The sequence below is a fragment of the Chlorocebus sabaeus genome, chromosome 20, assembly GCF_047675955.1.
Source record: "Chlorocebus sabaeus isolate Y175 chromosome 20, mChlSab1.0.hap1, whole genome shotgun sequence".
NCBI lineage: Eukaryota > Metazoa > Chordata > Mammalia > Primates > Cercopithecidae > Chlorocebus > Chlorocebus sabaeus.
In genome coordinates, this window is record NC_132923.1 from 23,998,230 (window position 1) to 24,016,904 (window position 18,675).

General features: G+C 40.6%; 1 protein-coding gene across 16 annotated transcripts in view; it reads left to right on the forward strand.

Moving 5' to 3' along the window:
* The window catches only part of ST7L (suppression of tumorigenicity 7 like), a 102,555-nt gene that overhangs the window by 1,597 nt on the left and 82,283 nt on the right, over positions 1 to 18,675 (forward strand). For 11 of the 16 annotated variants that reach the window (XR_012089980.1, XR_012089979.1, XR_012089981.1 and 8 more), the window contains exons 2-4: positions 1,533 to 1,615; positions 7,766 to 7,928; positions 17,581 to 17,635. Coding sequence is in view for 12 of the 16 variants with exons in the window: in XM_073008481.1 (XP_072864582.1) it covers positions 1,533 to 1,615; positions 7,766 to 7,928; positions 17,581 to 17,635 (301 nt within the window). In the remaining 4 variants the exon portion in view is untranslated. The remainder of the gene's footprint in view (positions 1 to 1,532; positions 1,616 to 7,765; positions 7,929 to 17,580; positions 17,636 to 18,675) is intronic. The other 5 variants (XR_012089982.1, XM_073008477.1, XM_007977546.3 and 2 more) reach the window with 3 other exon arrangements.

Consider the following 18,675-nt stretch of genomic DNA (forward strand, 5'->3'; position numbering starts at 1 on the left):
CACTCAAGGTCTGAGCAGCAACCTCAGAACAAGATAGAAGTATTTCTGTTATATGATTCAGTACAGTGGTTGATTTTTCTGTAGCAGAAGGCAGCACATGTCCCCTTTCCTGTTCAGAGATGACATGAAAGACTGTGAGGTAAAGTTCAGAAATATTTTGGCTTTTTTGAAGGATAAGGTATCAAGTTCAAATATAACTAGCACACTAAAATAAGCTAAACTGAAGGGCTAAGTTGGCATCGCTATAACAGGTGAATGAAGTGCTTAACGGCGGTTTCTATGCACAGTGTTACTGATTGACTTGTCATTTATTTATTTATTTATTTATTTTTTTGAGACGGAGTCTCGCTCTGTCGCCCAGACTGGAGTGCAGTGGCGGGATCTCGACTCACTGCAAGGTCCGCTTCCCGGGTTCATGCCATTCTCTTGCCTCAGCCTCTCAAGTAGCTGGGACTACAGGCGGCCGCCACCTCGCCTGGCTGATTTTTGTGTGTGTGTGTTTTTAGTAGAGATGGGGTTTCACCGTGTTAGCCAGAATGGTCTCCATCTCCTGACCTCGTGATCCGCCTGCCTCGGCCTCCCAAAGTGGTGGGATTACAGGCGTGAGCCACCACGCCCGGCCGACTTGTCATTTATTTTTCTACATGTTAACCATATACATTTAGATGAGAATAATTGATTACTATAGATTTTGCTTTTTTACTTTTTCTTTTTTATTTTTTGTGAGACAGAGTCTCCCTCTGTCACCCACGCTGGAGTGCAGTGGCAAGATCACTACAGCCTTGAACTCTTTTGCTCAAGCGATCCTCTGGCCTCAGCCTTCCAAGTAGCTGGAACTACAGGCGTGCACCACCATGACCAGCTGAGTTTTAAATTTTACATAGAGACTGGGTCTATTTTATTTGCCTAGGCTGGTCTTGAACTCCTGGCTACCAGCGATCCTCCTGCTTTAGCTTCCCAAAACTCTAAGATTATGGGAGTGAGCCATCCTACCTGGCCAGATTTTTATTTCTTTCTAAAACCCACCGTACTTATGAGATAATTATTTGAAGTGAACAACCAGGATTTCAGTAAGTCAGGGAGATTTCTGTTTGTTGCTTTTCTCTTTGAGCCATTTTGCCTCTCTAGCTGATATACCAAATACATACACTGTTTCCTTCCCTCTAATTTGAGACAGTGGTTTTGTATCCTACCAAAATAATTATGGAGTCGTTTTGAACCTCCTTTGTAAAAGCATGTTTGTTTATCTTCTTATTCTTACAGACTTGCAAAAGTTCTTGTCTAAGTTATGACTTAAAAGTGCTTTAGTTTTATTCTTTAAAGCAAGCTGAATTACCTCATTTTGATTTGTTGCAAATAGTTATAAGCCATTATGTATATTATGTAATACAAATTAAAACTTTTTCAAGTGAATTTCACACTAGATATTAATACGACTTAAGTCCCACCACTCATAAAGATACTTGCATATTTGTAACCTAAGTACATTAAATTTGCATTTTTTAAAACTTTGATTCTTGTTCTTTTGACAGTGACTGTATTTTTAAATTCATTGACACCCAAATTCTATGTGGCACTTACAGGGACATCTTCATTGATATCAGGACTAATATTTGTAAGTAGTTTCCATTTCCTTCCTTCATGTTTTGGTATTTATCTAAAGATTTTTTTTTTTTTTTCCTTTTTTGAGACGGAGTCTTGCTCTGTCGCCCAGGCTAGAGTACAGTGGCATGATCTCGGCTCATGCAACCTCCACCTCCCAGGTTCAACTAATTCTCCTGTCTCAGCCTCCTGAGTAGCTGGGATTACAGGTGCCGGCCACCATGCTCGGATAATTTTTGTATTTTTAGTAGAGACGGTGTTTTACCACATTGATCAGGCTGGTCTCGAACTCCTGACCTCAAGTGATCCGCCTGACTTGGCCTCTGAAAGTGCTGGGATTACAGGCATCAGGCACCACCCTGGCCTAAAGATCCTTTATATGGTTATAATATTTATAAATTATTATTACCTATGGATCAGCATTTCTAAAACGTATTCAGCATTTGAAAAGATTACCTATTCAAACAAGTTTGGGGAACACTGCATCTCCCAATCTACTTTTAGAGATTGACAGTATTTATTTACATATTAAAGGCTTATTGTAAACTATAGTCAGGGAGGGCTTGGGGTGTACTGGAAATTAAATGCCTGCAGAGCCCAAGTTGGTAACAAAAATGAGTGAAATGGGTAGAGTTTAATAATTAAATTCTTATTTCTTTGAGGACTGGGTAGCCTGGACAGTGCATGCCCCTTCTAAAAGAGGCTAAGGCCAGGCGCGGTGGCTCAAGCCCGTAATCCCAGCACTTCGGGAGGCCAAGGCGGGTGGATCACCTGAGGTCGGGAGTTCGAGACCAGCCCGACCAACATGGAGAAACCCCATCTCTACTAAAAATGCAAAAAATTAGCCGGGGTGGTGGTGCATGCCTGTAGTCCCAGCTACTCAGGAGGCTGAGGCAGGAGAATCGCCTGAACCCAGGAGACGGAGGTTGCATTGAGCCAAGATTGCGCCATTGCACTCCAGCCTGGGCAACAAAAGTGAAACTCCGTCTCAAAAAAAATGAAAAATAAAAAAATTAAAGAGGCTAAAACTAATTGTTGCCATATAGACTTGCAACTAGTATTACCAGGTTTTTCAATTTTTCAAATGATTTAAAGAGAACCCAGATAGACCAGGCGTGGTGGCTCATGCCTATAATCCCAGCACTTTGGGAGCCTGAAGCAGGCAGATCACTTGAGGCCAGGAGTTCATGAACAGCCTGGCCAACATGGTGAAACTCCGTCTACTAAAATATAAAAAGTAACAGTATCGTGGTGCGTGCCTGTAGTCCCAGCTACTTGGGAGGCTGAGGCATAAGAATCTCTTGAACTCAGGAGGTGGAGGTTGCAGTGAACCAAGATCTTGCCACTGCACTCCAACCTGGATGACAGAGAGAAACCCTGTCTCAAAAATGAATGAATAAATAAATAAATAGAACCTGGATATACAGTTTTTATATAAAATTTGCCCATTAAAAAAAAAATTGAGATGGAGTCTCACTACGTTGCCCAGGCCAGAGTGCAGTCACTATTCATAGGCACCATTATAACACACTGTGGCCTTAATTCCTGGGCTCAAGCCATCCTCCCATCTCAGCCTCCCTAATAGCTGGGATTACAGGCATGTGCCACCATGTCTGACTACAGTATTTTAATATTGGCAACACTGGAAAGACTAAAATTATGTGTCATAAATTCAACCTATAGATTTTTAAAGCCCATTTCCTCATCTGTTAACTGAGGTTAATAACAGCATGAACTTTATAGGATTATGAAGACTAAATCAGATAATGTTGTAAGTTTATAACATGGTAGCTGGTTCAGAGTGTACACTTAATGAATTTTGGCTATTATTATTCTGAGAATTCTCACAGTTAAGAAACCTGTTTGACCTGACATAGGGGTTCATGCCTACAATTCTAGCACTTTGGGAGACCGAGGTGGGCTGATGGAGTTCAAGACCAGCCTGGGAAACATGGCAAAATCCTGTCTTTTCAAAAAAATACAAAAATTAGCCGTGTGTAGCATGCACCTATAGTCCCAGCTACTGGAGAGGCCAAGGTGGGAGGATCACTTGAACCCTGGAGGGAGAGGTTACAGTGAGCCAAGATGGTGCCACTGCACTTTAACCTGGGTGACAGAACAAGACTGTGTTTCAAAAAACAAAAGCAAAAACAACAAAACTGCTTAACTTTAATTCAACTTTTCCTTGAAGAAGATATTTTTAAGAAAATTAAAATATTTTTTATAATTCACATTAACATCCCTAGGATGTCATGTTTCCTAGTGTACACTTTGGAACAATACTGCTGCAGATAAAAATCTTAAGAAGTTTTATGCCATGCATAGCCAATAGATTTTTCTATTGTCTTTAAATTTTTATTTATTTTTTGTAGAGACGGAGTCTCACTGTGTTGTTCATGGTGGTCTCAGACCCCTAGGCACAAACTATCCACTCTCCTTGGCCTCCCAAAGTGCTAAGCCCAGGCATGAACCACCATGCCCAGCCTGTTCTTTTTTTTTTTATCTCTAGGTGGTGCTCTCCAGCTGTAGTAGAAATAGCATTTGTATTGGATCTATTTTTTTAAATAGGGACTAATACAGACCATTTTGTTGAGGTGAAATGCCAAACAAGAACGAGATTTTTCTCTTGGCTTAAAAAATAGAAACTATTGAGGAATTCAGGATTAAAACTACATGTTAATATAAGCCTCATAATTTAACATAAACGTATTTTAGCATATTTAGTCCATAGCATACAAAAGTCTAAGTAAAGATAATAAACTATCTTTAAGCCAGGCACAGTGGTTTACACCTGTAATCCCAACACTTTGGGCGGATGGAGTGGGAGAATCCCTTAATGCCAGAAATTTGAGACCAGCCTGGGCAACAACAAGACTCTGTCTCTATTTAATATAGTTTTTTTGTTTGTCTGTTTGTTTTAAAGAAACTACCAATATTAAACAGCTGATGTAGTGGAAAAAGCACTGGTTTGGGAACAGAAGATAAAATTTTGAATCTTAACTCTGCCACTTACTAGCTGATAATTTTGGGCAAGCTACATAAACAGTCTAAGCTATAATTTCCTCATTTATAAGAGGGGGATAACTTACTTATATATATGATGTCTAAAACCTTGTAAAAAACTTTTTGTGGCGAGGTATGGTGTCTCGTGTCTGTACTACCAACACTTTGGGAGCCTGAGGCAGGAGGATTGCTTGTACCCAGGAGTTCAAGACCAGCCTGGACAAATGAACAAGATCTGGTCTCTGTACAAAATTTAAAAATTAGCACATTGTGTTGGCGCATTCCTGTAGTCCCAGCTACTTCAGAGACTGAGGTGGCAGGATTGCTTGAGCCCAGGAAATCGAGGCTGCAGTGAGCTGTGATCATGCCACTGCACTCTAGCCCGGGCAACAGAGTGGACCTTGTCTCAATAACAACAACAACAAAAACCCAACAAAACCTTTTGTTATTCTTTATAAAGCAGTGTTTTAAATATACACAAATTAGGAAATTCAAGTAACATTTTAAAGATTAAACTGTATTATTACCCTTGCAATATTGATGGGTTTTTATTAGCAAAGGTTGTTGTGTTTATAATTTCTTTTACCACCTGGACTTAACAAACTCGTATATACATATAATCACATATACATATATAAAGAGATATATTTATGAAACTGTCTAGTGTAATGGTTGGAAGCTCCAAAGTCAGGCAAACCTGAAGAAGAATCCTAGCTCTGCCACTTACCAGTGGTGTGAACTGTTATTTAAATTTGGAATGTGTCCTCATCTCTAAAATCAGTTGTTACAAAAATTAAATGACATAATGCATGTCAAGGACTTGGCATAATGCGAGGCTCATAGAAAGCTTTCAATAAGTATTTGCAGTTATTATTATCATTGTTCATGTGTGTTAAAAAGTTGACTTAAAAGTTGAAAAAGCCACTAACTTCATACTCATTCATTAGAAAACCCACCTGCACTTTGTATAGTGAAGGAAAGTGTGTTGTTGTTGCCCTTGATTGTATTTATCTTTTCTTTTTTTTTGAACAGGGTTTTACTCTGTCACCCAGGCTGGAGTGCAGTGGTACAATCACAGCTCACTGCAGCCTCGACCTGCTGAGCTCAAGTGATCCTCCCACTTTAGCCTCCCAAGTAGCTGGGACTGCAGGCACACACCCTCACACCTGGCTCATTTTTTTATGTTTTGTAGAGACGGGGTCTCACTATGTTGTCCAGGTTAGTCTTGAATTCCCAGCCTCAAGTGATCCTCCCACCTTGGCCTCCCAAAGTGTTGGGATTATAGGCGTGAGCCACCATGCCTGGCCCTATCCAATTTTCCTAATCAAGATTTATTCAATATAAACCTTGTCTTTTCTGTCACATGAACAATTTCTGCTTATGTAAAGAAGTTTTATCTCACTTCTTAGTAAAATATATAGTAGAAGTCAAACCATGGCCTCATTTGGTGGTAATTCTTGCTAACTTATTAAGAGTGAGCAGAAAGAGATGCCATTTTAGATTGAGCGTAAAACATTAGTGACATGATAGAAAAAAATGCTGCACCTTGATTTTCTCACACTTTTCTGTAAACGTTGTGGCATGTAGTCAGTGGGCCACAACGTGGACTATACTTTTGGCACCTATGTAGCATATTTGTTCTGTTATTTACTGAAGCAAAAAAATAGCATTCCTACAGAGTTGAAAAAGCTGATTTTTTTGTGATGTGTTCTGTTTGTGGTCGTCGTAAAATAGTTTTCAAAAATATTATAATCTGGCTGGTCATGGTAGCTCACATCTATAATCCTAACACTTTGTGAGACTGAGGAAGGCAGAGCGCTTGAGCCCAGGAGTTTGAGACCAGCCTGGACAACATGGTGACACCTTGTCTCTACAAAAAATATAAAAATTAGCTGGGCATGGTGGCACATGCTTGTAGTCCTAGCTGCTTGGGATGTTGAGGTGGGATGATCACCTGAGCCCAGGGAGGTCAAGGTTGCAGTTAGCTGTGATCATGCCACTACACTCCAGCCTGGTGACAGAGTGGGATCCTATCTCAAAAATTTTTTTAAAACAATAGGAAATAAAAAGATTAAAATCTCTTAGTTGTGGATATGTTTTGTTTATTCTTTAAAGTAATACATGTATCCACTACATTTGGCAGAAGACTAGTCTGTCAGTTGACTTTTTTTTGTTTGTTTCTTTTCTTTCTTTTGAGATAGGGTCTCAGTCTATTGCCCAGACTGGAGTTCTGTGGTGCAGTCTCAGCTTACTGCAACCTCGACCTCCCAAGGCTCAAGAGATCCTCCCACTTCAACTTTCTGAGTAGCTAGAACTATAGGCATGCACTACCTCACCCAGCTAATATTTTATTTTTACATTTTTCTGTAGAGATGAGGTCTCACTATTTTGTCCAGGCTAGTCTAGAATTCTTGGGCTCAAGCGATCCTTCTTGAGGATCCCTCTTTTGGGACTTCTCGGCCTCCCAAAGTGCTGGAATTACAGATGTGAGCCACCGTGTCTGGCCTGGTTTCTCTTTTTATAACAGTGATAAACCATGGAAACAGAAATAAATGAATATCCTGACTTTTAAATGGTTCAAAATGGGAATCAACCTGACTCTTAACCTTTATTAATAATTTTGCCAAATACCAGAGTAGTACTTTTTGCTTCAGAAAGCACTTTCTTATAATTCTTGTTAACCACATTTAGCCGAGGCTCTGAGATGTTAGAGATTAAGTGACTTGCCCACAGCACACAGCTAATAAATGACTGATTTGGGAGTCAAACATGGGCATGCTGATCCTAGTCTAGTCTGTTCATCCACTATGCTTATCATTTGAAAACTGTTTATGCTGCAGATAGAATAAAATGACAATGTAACTTAACATAGTTAAATTACTTATAGATTAAAATGCTTCTTACTGTTTTTTAATGCTTTATTACATATGCCTAGTTTTGCTTAAGCTTGTCTAAATTTTATGACAAAACTATAAAAAAGGTATTTCACTTTTACGTGACGTGTTATTGTTGAATCTTGTGTTTGTATGTTTTTTTCTTTTTGAAAGGAGAGTGCATTTAAAATGCTGAATTGAACAGGACATCTTGAGAGAATGTTTTAATTTGAGCTCGTGTGTCTGCTGATCAATTCTAAGTGGAGGATATTTTCTGTTTGTCATAGGTATTTGAATGGTGGTACTTCCATAAGCATGGCACATCTTTTATTGAGCAAGTATCTGTAAGCCATTTGCAACCACTGATGGGAGGAACAGAGAGCAGCATTTCAGAACCAGGGTCTCCTTCGAGGAACAGAGAAAGTGAAACCAGCAGACAGAATTTGTCAGGTGACTGCTTTTCTGATGTGTTTTCAGAGCTGTGTATTTAAGATTGAGTTTGGCTCTGGGAGATAGAAAACTCAGAACAGCTGAGTGCTGTGGTATGCATGTTTGTGTTTCCCCCAAAATTCTAATCACCAGTGTGATGTTACGAGGTAGGGTCTTTGGGACGTGATCAGGTCATGAGGGCAGCGTCCTCATGGATGTGATTAATGCCCTTATGAAGAGACCCCAGAGAGCTGCTTGCCACTTCTACCATGTGAGGACACCATGAGAAGGCGCCATCTATAAACCAGAAAGCAGACCCTCACCAGACACCAAATCTGCTGGTACCTTGGTCATAGACTTCCCAGCCTCCAGAACTGTGAAAAATAAATTTATGCTCTTTATAATCTACCCAGTTTGTGATATTTTGTTGTAGCAGTCCAAATGGACCAAGACACAGAAATTTGTCTTTTATGTTAATATAGGCAGTCCATGGCTAGTATGGAAAACAATAAGCATCAGATATTCAGACCCCTTCTATTTTGTTAGCCTGCCATCTCCAAATGTAGTTTTTACTTTGTAGTGTAAGACTGTTTCTCTTGCTTCAGCCATCATATCCACATTCCAATCAGCAGGAAGGAAAGAAATCCAGGGTAAGGTCACTTCTTCCCTCTACTCTACCCCACAAAAGCCAAGGACTGTTCTCAGAAATGTTACATACTATTTTCCCTTACTTCCTTCTGGTCAGATCTGTTTCATATGGCCATTACTAGCTATAAGGAAGGCTAGAAATTTTCAACATTTTCTCAGTGTATATATATATGTGCCCAGGAAATCAGGGAATCTTATGACTAATAAAGGAGAGAACAGAAACAGCCATCTCTGCCAAGAGAGAAAAGTAGGAAAAAAAATTTTTTTTCAATGTACCTAAAAAGGCATCAAAGTCTCAGCTCTTCATGGATGGGTATTCCATTGTCATACTTTTACTGTAGACTGTTCCTCTATTTGTATCGAGTACTAGTGAATTAATTAATTAATTAATTTAGAGACAGAATCTTGCTCTGTTGCCAGGCTGGAGTGCAGTGGCGCGATCTCAGCTCACTGCAACCTCTGCTTCCCAGGTTCAAGCGATTCTCCTGCCTCAGCCTCCCGAGTAGCTGGGACTATAGGCATGCACCACCACGCCTGGCTGATATTTTGTATTTTTAGTAGAGATGGGGTTTCACCATATTGGCCAGGATGGTCTCAATCTCTTGACCTCATGATCCACCCACCTTGGCCTCTTGAAGTGCTGGGATTACAGGCGGGAGCCACCATACCCAGCCTTTTTTTTGATATACAGCCTCTCTGTAGCCCAGGCTAGAGTGCAGTGGTGCAATCTCAGCTCACTGCAGCCTCTGCCTCCTGGGTTCAAGCGATTCTGCTTCCTCAGCCTCCCAAGTAGCTGAAATTACAGGCATGTGCCACTGCACCCAGCTAATTTTTGTATTTTTAGTAGAGATGGGGTTTCACCATGTTGGCCAGGCTGGTCTTGAACTCCCGACCTCAGGTGATCTGCCTGCCGTGGCTTCCCAAAGTGCTAGGATTACAGGCGTGAGCCACCGAGACTGGCCAGCTAGAAAGCGAGTATTTTTAATGATATATAATTAGGAAAGGAAAAATTTATAAAACCAAATAAAATTATTATTATTATTATTTTAATAGAGATGAGGTCTCACTATGTTGCCCAGGCTGGGCTCGAACTCCTGGGCTCAAGTGATCCTCCCACCTCAGCCTCCCAAAGTGTTGGGATTACAGGTGTGAGCCACCGCGCCTGGCCAAAATGAATACTTTTGGATTATTGTTCCTTTCACTGGGATAGGTAATAACTATATAGTAATAATACAGATGTGTTAATTCCATAATATTCCAAATATCTCATTTGTTCAATAGCTTAACCACTAGAGTTATGATAGTTTAGTAGAAAAATACTGCCTGAGTGCACTTGGTGGCACTTTTTAGATTTGGTGAAAGTCCCTGAGGAAGCACCATTTAAGTGGAGTCCTGAAGCCTGACAGGTATAGTGGGGTGGGGTTGGCAGCCATTCAAGAGTACAAGAAGGAAGAGTCATTTCCTTTCCTCTTCTTTTTTTTTTTTGTAAAATAGTTACAGAACCCCTAAGAGTAAGACATAGTAAGATGATTATGATACAGATATGTCCTCATGAAGCTGAGTTCAATATATGAACAATTATAACAATAGCACATGATGTGATTTTATTTTCCATTGTAAGACTGAGTATGCCATTAGTAATGAGAGTGAAGATAACCTTAAGAACATTTCATCTTGGTAGAGGATACAGACATAAATAAATTGACAGTAAAAGAATATGGTTAACTGCTTTTATAGAGTGTCTTATATATGATACTCTATAAAGATACATGGTATCTTATACAAGATACTATGGTGACAAGAGTGGTCAGTTATTCTTGGAGGGAGGGCCACAAAATATTTTGCAGAGGAAATACTAGAGTTGGATCTCAAAGTGAGTTAAAAGCTGGGCATAGTGGCCCAAACCTATAATTCCAGTGCTTTAGGAGGCTGAGGTAAGGAGATCACTTGAGACAAGGAGTTTGAGACCAGCCTGGGCAGCATAGCAAGACCCCCATCTCTACAAAAAATTAAAAAAATCAATTGGGCACAGTAATATGCACATGTAGTTCCAGCTACTTGGGAGGCTGAGGCAGGAGGATCACTTGAGCCCAGGAGTTTGAGACTGCAGTGAGCTATGACTGTGCCACTGCACTCCAGCCTGGGTGACAGAGCAAGACCCTATCTCTAAGGGGGAAAAAATTTTTTTAAGTGAATTAAAGCATCCTTTTGTTCAATATTTTTCTCCCTGGATAACTTCATCTTATTCAATAATATTAGCTACCACAGACATATATGCTGGGGGGAACCAATTTTAAATTTTTACCCCCAAGCTCTCTTTTAAACTCTAGACCTGCATTTCTAACTCTTTGCTAGAATTTTCCAACTTTAATGGCCCTAACCACCCTGAACTCACTCTGTCCAAAATGAAACTAATTGTCTTCTTCCATAGTTCTTCCTCTGTAATTCTAAAATCTTTTAATGGCGTCCAATTCCCATTTTAGAAATCTTTGGGTTTCTTTTTAGTTTATATCATTTATGTTTCCCGTTTTCTCCAATCAACCCCAAATTGTATTAATTCCCCCTTAAAAATTATCTTGACTCCATTCTGCCTTCTTTTTTTTTTTTAGATGAAGTTTTATTCTTCTTGCCCAGGCTGGCGTGCAATGGCGTCATCTTGGCTCACTGCAACCTCCACCTCCGGGGTTCAAGCAATTCTCCTGCCCCAGCCTCCCGAGTAGCTGGGATTACAGGTGCCTGCCACCATGCCAGAGTAATTTTTGTATTTTTAGTAGAAATGGGTTTTCGCTACTGTCAGCCAGACTGGTCTCGAACCCCTGACCTCAGATGATTCATCCACCTTGGCCTCCCAAAGTGCTAGAATTACAGGCATGAGCCACCAGGCCCGGCCCATTCTGTCTTTTCTTTCAACATTCATAGCCCCATATCTAGGCCCTTAAACATCTCTTCCCTGGGCTATTGCTGTAGTATCCTAAGTGGTTTCCCTTCCTCTTATACTTCCCCTTCTAGTACATCCTCTCTCTTTAACTATGTAAAAAGAAAAAGTGGTTCTCAAACTTTTTAGACTAAGGAATTCTTTACATTCTTAAAAAATTATCCAGGCCTGGCGTGGTGGCTCATGCCTGTAATCCCAACACTTTGGGAGGCCAAGGCAGGCAGATCATGAGGTCAGGAGATCGAGACCATGGTAAAACCCCATCTCTACTAAAAATACAAAAAATTAGCTGGGCTTGGTGGCAGGTACCTGTAGTCCCAGCTACTCAGGAGGCTGAGACAAGAGAATGGCATGAACCCGGGAGGCGGAGCTTGCAGTGAGCTGAGATTGTGCCACTGTACTCCAGCCTGGGCGACAGAGCGAGACTCTGTCTCCAAAAAAAAAAAAAATTATCCAGGACCTCAAAGAGCCTGTGTTTAAATGTGGATTATATCCATCAATATTTATCATATTAGAAATTAAAGCAGGAAATTTAAAAATACTTTTTAATAGCAGTAAATCCATTACATGTTAACATGTTGTAGACTGAAATGTGTCCCCCGGAATTCATATGTTGAAACTAACCTCTAATGTAACTGTATTAGGAGCTAGGATTTTTAGGAGATGATCAAGGTTAAATGAGGGGATCCTAATCTGATAGTATTGGTGGCTTTGTACGAAGAGGAAGAGAGGGATTGCTGTCTCTCTGCCATGCGAAGACACAGTGAGAAGACTGCTCTCTGAAGGTCAGGAGGAGAGCCCTCACCAGAGCCCAACCATTCTGGTACCTTGATCTTGGACTTCCAACCTTCACATTGTGAGAAAATAAATTTCTGTTGTTTAAGCCACTCAGCATATGATATTTTGTTATGGCAACCTGAGCTGACTAACTCAGATTTTGGTATGAAGAAGTGGGGTGCCACTGTAACAAACACCTAAATATGTGGAAGCAGCTTTGGAGCTGGGTAATGAGGCTGAAAGAGTTTTGAGGTGCAAGCTTGAAATATGGATAAGGACAGTTTGGTGAGGTCTCAAATGGAAATGAGGAATATGTGGTTGGGAACTGGAGGAAAGGTGGTCCTTGTATGAAGTGGAAAAGAACTGACTGAACTATATTCTAGCATTTTGGGGAGAGTAGAACTTCAGAGAAATGACATTGGATATTTAGCTGAGGAGACGTCTAAGCAAAGTGGCACAACTTGGTTTCTTCTGACCGCTTATAGTGAAATGTGAAAGGAAAGAGATGAACAGAAGAAGCACTTGTTAAGCAAAAAGGAAGCACAACTTGAAGATTTGGAAATTCTCAGCCTATCCATCTTATAAATACATGAGAAAACTTGTTCTGAAGACAACAGTAGAGGTGTAGTTGAAGAACTATTTGATATCATGTGTGCACTTCATGGACTTAGTCACCTTAGTAGAAACCAGAAACAGAGTTGAGTTTATACGAGCAAACACACTACCAGTTTGAACTAAAAGGGACAGGGAAGGTGGGACAGAATGAAGGAAGGCCGTTAGACTTTTTGGATTCTACAGGACCAAACCATAGAGCTATTCAATTGTGAACATGTACTGACTTCAAATAAAAGGAAGAATGACCAAACCCAGGACTGCCACTCCTAGTACAGGCCCAGAGGGCAAGGCTATTTCCTCCTTGATTTCAAAGGGTGAGGCTGCCTTTCCAGTTTCTGGGGCCAGGCCACCCTCACAGAGAGCTGCATGGGTGGGGCTGTACCACAGAGCTATGGGGGTGACACTGCCATCCCAGTGGGCCTGGAGGGCAGAGTATCAAAAATAATTCTCACGCTTTTTCTCTCTTTTTTTGTTTTTGTTTTTGTTTTTGTTTTGAGATGGAGTCTTGCTCTGTTTCCCAGGCTGGAGTGCAATGGCGTGATCTTGACTCACTGAAACCACTGCCTCCCAGGTTCAAGTGATTCTCCTACCTCAGCCTCCCGAGTAGCTGGGATTACAGGCGTGTGCCACTACACCCGGCTAATTTTGTATTTTTAGTAGAGATGGGTTTTCTCCATGTTGGTCAGGCTGGTCTGGAACTCCCAACCTCAGGTGATCTACCTGTTTCAGCCTCCAAAAGTGCTGGGATTACAGGCATGAGCCACTGCACCTGGCCTCTTTTTTTTTTTTCTGAGACGGAGTCTCATTCTGTCGCCCAGGCTGGAGTGCTGGAGCACAATCTCGGCTCACTGCAACCTCTACTGCCTGGGTTCAGGTGATTCTCCTGCCTCAGCCTCCCAAGTAGCTGGGATTACAGGCACCTGCCACTGCACCCAGATAATCTTTTTGGAGTTTTTGATAGAAATGAGGTTTCACTATCTTGGCCAGGCTAGTCTTGAACTCCTCATCTCTTGATCCACCCGCCTTGGTCTCCCTAAGTGCTGGAATTATAGGTGTGAGCTACCGCGCCCGCCTTATTTTGTTGTTTGTTTGTTTTTTGGAGCCGGAGTTTTACTCTTGCTGCCCAGGCTGGAATGCAATGGCGTGATCTTGACTCACTGCAACCTCTGCCTCCTAGGTTCAAGTGATTCTCCTGCTTCAGCCTCCGAGTAGTGGGGATTACAGGCATGCACCACCACGCCCAGCTAATTTTTTTCTATTATTAGTAGAGATGGAGTTTCACCATGTTGGCCAGGCTGGTCTTGAATACCTGACCTTAGGTGATCCACCTGCCTCGGCCTCCCACAGTGCTGGGATTACAGGCGTGAGCCACCTTGCCTGGGCCTTTTTTTTTTTTTTTTTTTTTTTTTTAAAGAGAGACAAGGCCTCACTATATTCCCCAGGCTGGGGTCTTGAACTCCTGGGCTCAAGTGATCCTCCTGCCACAGCCTCCTGAGTAGCTGGGATTACAGGCATGTGCCACTGTGCCTGGCATTCAAACTTTAAGATGTAATAGAATTTGCGTTGCTAGGTTTTGGACTTGGTAACTATTACCCCTTCCTTTTGATTTTTTTCATTTGAGAATGGGAATGTCTGTCCTATGTCTGCCCACCATCATACAATATATTGGGAACGTATAACTTGTCTGGTTCCATAGGTTCACTTCTGGAGAGGAACTGAGTCTAAGAATGAATTGTACCTTGAGCCTCTCCTATGTCTGATTCAGATAATATTCAGAAGAAACTTTGGCCTTTAGATTTTAGAATTGATGCTGGAATGAGTTAAGACTTTTGGGGGAGAATTAATGTATTTTTACTTACTTATTTTGAGATGGAGTCTCGCTCTGTTGCCCAGGCTGAAGTGCAGTGGCACCATGTCGGCTCACTGTACCCTGCGCCTTCTAAGTTTGAACCCCTAATTCCCCATATGACTATTGAAAATAGGGCTTCAGGTAGTAATTAAGATAAACTATGAGTAGAAACCTGATCTGATAAGACAGGAAGGCCTTATAATAATAAGAGATACCAGAGCTCTCTCTTTCTTGTGAGAACACAGCAAGAATTCAGCCTCACCAGTACTCAGCCGTGCTGGCACCCTGCAGGTACCCTGATCTCAAACTTCTAGCCTCCAGAATTTATTTATTGAGAAAATAAATTTATGTTAAGCCACACAGTCAATGGTATTTTGTTATGGCAGCCTGAACTAATACACACTTTGTGAAAAATAATTATATTTCCCACAACAAGAAAAAGTTCAGTTAATAGAAGACAACTTATTCTCTGTTGTCTATTGTGAAATGCTGTTCGATTGAAGTGTATGAAGAAAACCTGGCTTCACACAGATGTGTAACTGAAAAGGGGAGGAGTATTTTAATAGTCTTCTCAGAAAATTGTGGATACGTTTTTTTGATACTACACTAAAACTTTCTATGAGTACTTTTCTGAAAGTTTAGTTGTGGTGTAAAATCTGAACTTTGCATGCTCTGTTATGTGAAAATCTATTGGTATATCTTAACATTTTGAATGGATCTTTTATGCATAATTTTATATCGTACATTGGTTGTTTGGAAAATACTTGTTCACTGAGCTATGCATATCATATCCATATCATGATCCATTTTATTGCATAATACAAAAAAACTCCTTTGTTAATATCACCACCATTCTCATAGAAAAGTCTTTGTTGTGAAATTTGCCAGGCTCACAGTAGCAGACACACATTTAAAAAAATTTCAATATGTACTTGAAAGCTCAAATTTTATCACTGGCAGCAAATACTTTCATTTTCTTCCTTGATCTTGACAGACTCAGTTCATTTTAAAGAAAATATCTGCCAGGTACCCATCTAAATAACTGTAAGTTTGTGTGTGGCTCTTTCAAGTAAAAGTGGTGTTTCATTACAAAAGGGGCCAGTTCTCACAAATTGCTTTACTAGAGACAACTATCATACCTGCTATAATGTTTAAAAGAAATTTGCCTTATTTTTACTGTAAGGATGTGGAAGTGAAGAATCCAATGACTGCTAGTACAGTTTGGTGTCATTGTCTTGACTCATGCTAATGTACTAGCAGTTTTACCCATCGTTGACTTTTCATCACCAGTTCAATTTTGCAGGACAAGTAAGACAAGTGAGGCAGGTGCCTGGGGTACAAAATTTAAGGACACCTTTACTCTCAGGGTCATGCATCCAAGTTCAAGTAAACACATTTAAAAAGGCAAATAATGTCTTAGAATTTATTTTGAAGAATTGTTACTTTACAGTTCCATGAATTATACTTTGAGAACTGCTGATCTAAACAAAGATCTGGTATTTGTTATTTTTCTGCTTATAAACCTTTGATGACCAAGAATAATATCTAAACTCTTTTCTATAGTACATACGGTCCTTCATCAATTTCTTCCAGTCTATTTTCTTTTATTTTTTTTTTTGAGATGGAGTTTCGCTCTCGTCACCCAGGCTGGAGTGCAATGGTGCGATCTCCATCCACTGCAACCTCCACCTCCCAGGTTTAAGAAATTCTTCTGTCTCAGTCTCAGCCTCAGCCTCCTGAGTACCTGGGATTAGAGGCAGGCACTACCATGCCCAGCTAATTTTGTACTTTTAGTAGAACTGGGGTTTCATTATGTTGGCTAGGCTGGTCTTGAACTACTGACCTCAGGTCATCTGCCCACCTCACTCTCCCAAAGTGCTGGGATTACAGACGTGAGCCACTGTGCCTGGCCTTTTCCAATCTGTTTTCTAACCCCATTTACAGTTCTCCCTCCCACTCCTTACCCTGTACTCTAGCCTAACCATGCTGTATGGTTTTATGATACTTCCTCTGCTTCAGATGTTCTTCATTTTGCAACCTTATTCTCATTTTTTACAGTGATTCAACATCAGTTCAAATGTCACCCCCTTTCTAAAGCCTTCCCTGATTTCCCCAAAACAAATTTAATGCTTTTTTTTTTTTCTTAGAACAAAATGTGTCTGGCCGGGCACGCTGGCTCACGCCTGTAATCCCAGTACTTTGGGAGGCTGAGGCAGGCGGATCACGAGATCAAGAGATTGAGACCATCCTGGCTAACATGGTGAAACCCTGTCTCTACGAAAAATACAAAAAATTAGCCAGGCGAGCGCCTGTAGTCCCAGCTAGCTACTTGGGAGGCTGAGGCAGGAGAATGACATGAACCCAAGAGATGGAGCTTGCAGTGAGCCGAGATTGCACCACTGCACTCTAGCCTGGGTGACAGAGCGAGACTCCATCTCAAAAAAAAGAACAAAACATGTCTGTTATCGTATTTCAGGCCATTTACATGACTACTCTCGTACTAAGTTTAATTCAGTTAAGCAAGTCAGTTCCAGAGGCTGTGCTTGGTTATAGGAATAGAAAAATAAGCAAAGTTTTAAGACTTCATATTTTAAAGAGGAAACAAAACCAAGCAGATAATCATATTGTAATATGGTAAGTACTATAATTGAATTATGAACTAAATGCTATGGAGATAGAAATATGGAAATGACTAGATTTAATTCTGTTTTTTGAAAGCATGCTTTATTCATCTTTGTATCATCTGTGGCTAGCACCGCGCTTAGCCTACAGTGGGTAGACAATAGATGTTGGTTAAGTGAAGATTTTAAAGTGTCTCTTTTTCCCCCTTTTTCTCCTTTGTTTTTCAGAATGTAAGGTATGGAGAAACCCTCTAAATCTTTTCAGAGGAGCAGAATATAGGAGGTATTACATTTTGCTTTCAGTACAAGTAGGGCATTGGTTCTAGAGTGAAGGTATTTAGAAAATCATTTGTCTTTATAAATATATCACAGCTCTTCTAGTAGGAGATACTGATCTATAATAAGGTAAAAATGATTAGTCCACAGTTTATTTGGCAGCATCTTGACTGTGTTTACTTTTTTCTTTTAATTAAATTTTTTTGGAGATAGAGTCTTCCTCTGTCACTCAGGCTGGAGCGCAGTAGCGCGATCATAGCTAGCTGCAGCCTTGACCTCCTGGGCTCAAGCAGTTCTCCTGTCTCAGTCTCCCAAGTAGTTGGGACTACAGGCACATGCCACCACATCCAGCTAATTTTTTTTTTAAGTGAAAACAAGTTTATTAAGAAAGTAAAGGAATAAAAGAATGGCTACTCCATAGGCAGAGCCCACATCCAGCTAATTTTTTAAAATTTTTGGTAGAGGCCGGGTATGGTGGCTCACGCCTGTAATCCCAGCACTTTGGGAGGCCGAGGCAGGAGAATCACTTGAACCCAGGAGGCAACAGTTGCAGTGAGCCGAGATGACGCCATCGCGCTCCAGCCCAGGTGACAAGAACAAAACTCCATCTCAAAAAAAATTTTGGTAGACAGGGGTCTTTCTATGTTGCCCAGGTTCATCCCAAACTTCTGGGCTCAAGTAATACTCCTACCTTGGCCTTGCAAATCATTGAAATTACAAACATGAACTTCCACACATAACCTGTGTTTAATTTGATAATCATAAGAAACATTGCATCAAACCATATGTTTGTGATATGTATAAGTATATATTAGGCTCCTGGTTTATAATACATATAAGTATTTGTGATATGTATAAGTATATATTATATATGTATAAGTATATATTAGGCCCCTGGTTTATAAAAAGCCTTTTTCAAAGAATTTGTGGCATTAAGAAAAAATTACCAGTGTCGTCATATTCCTGTGCATGATTGCTAAATTTCAGAATTTGAGGATGCATCAGAAAACATCACTCTGAATGTAAATTGTGCAACAGTAGAGGGTA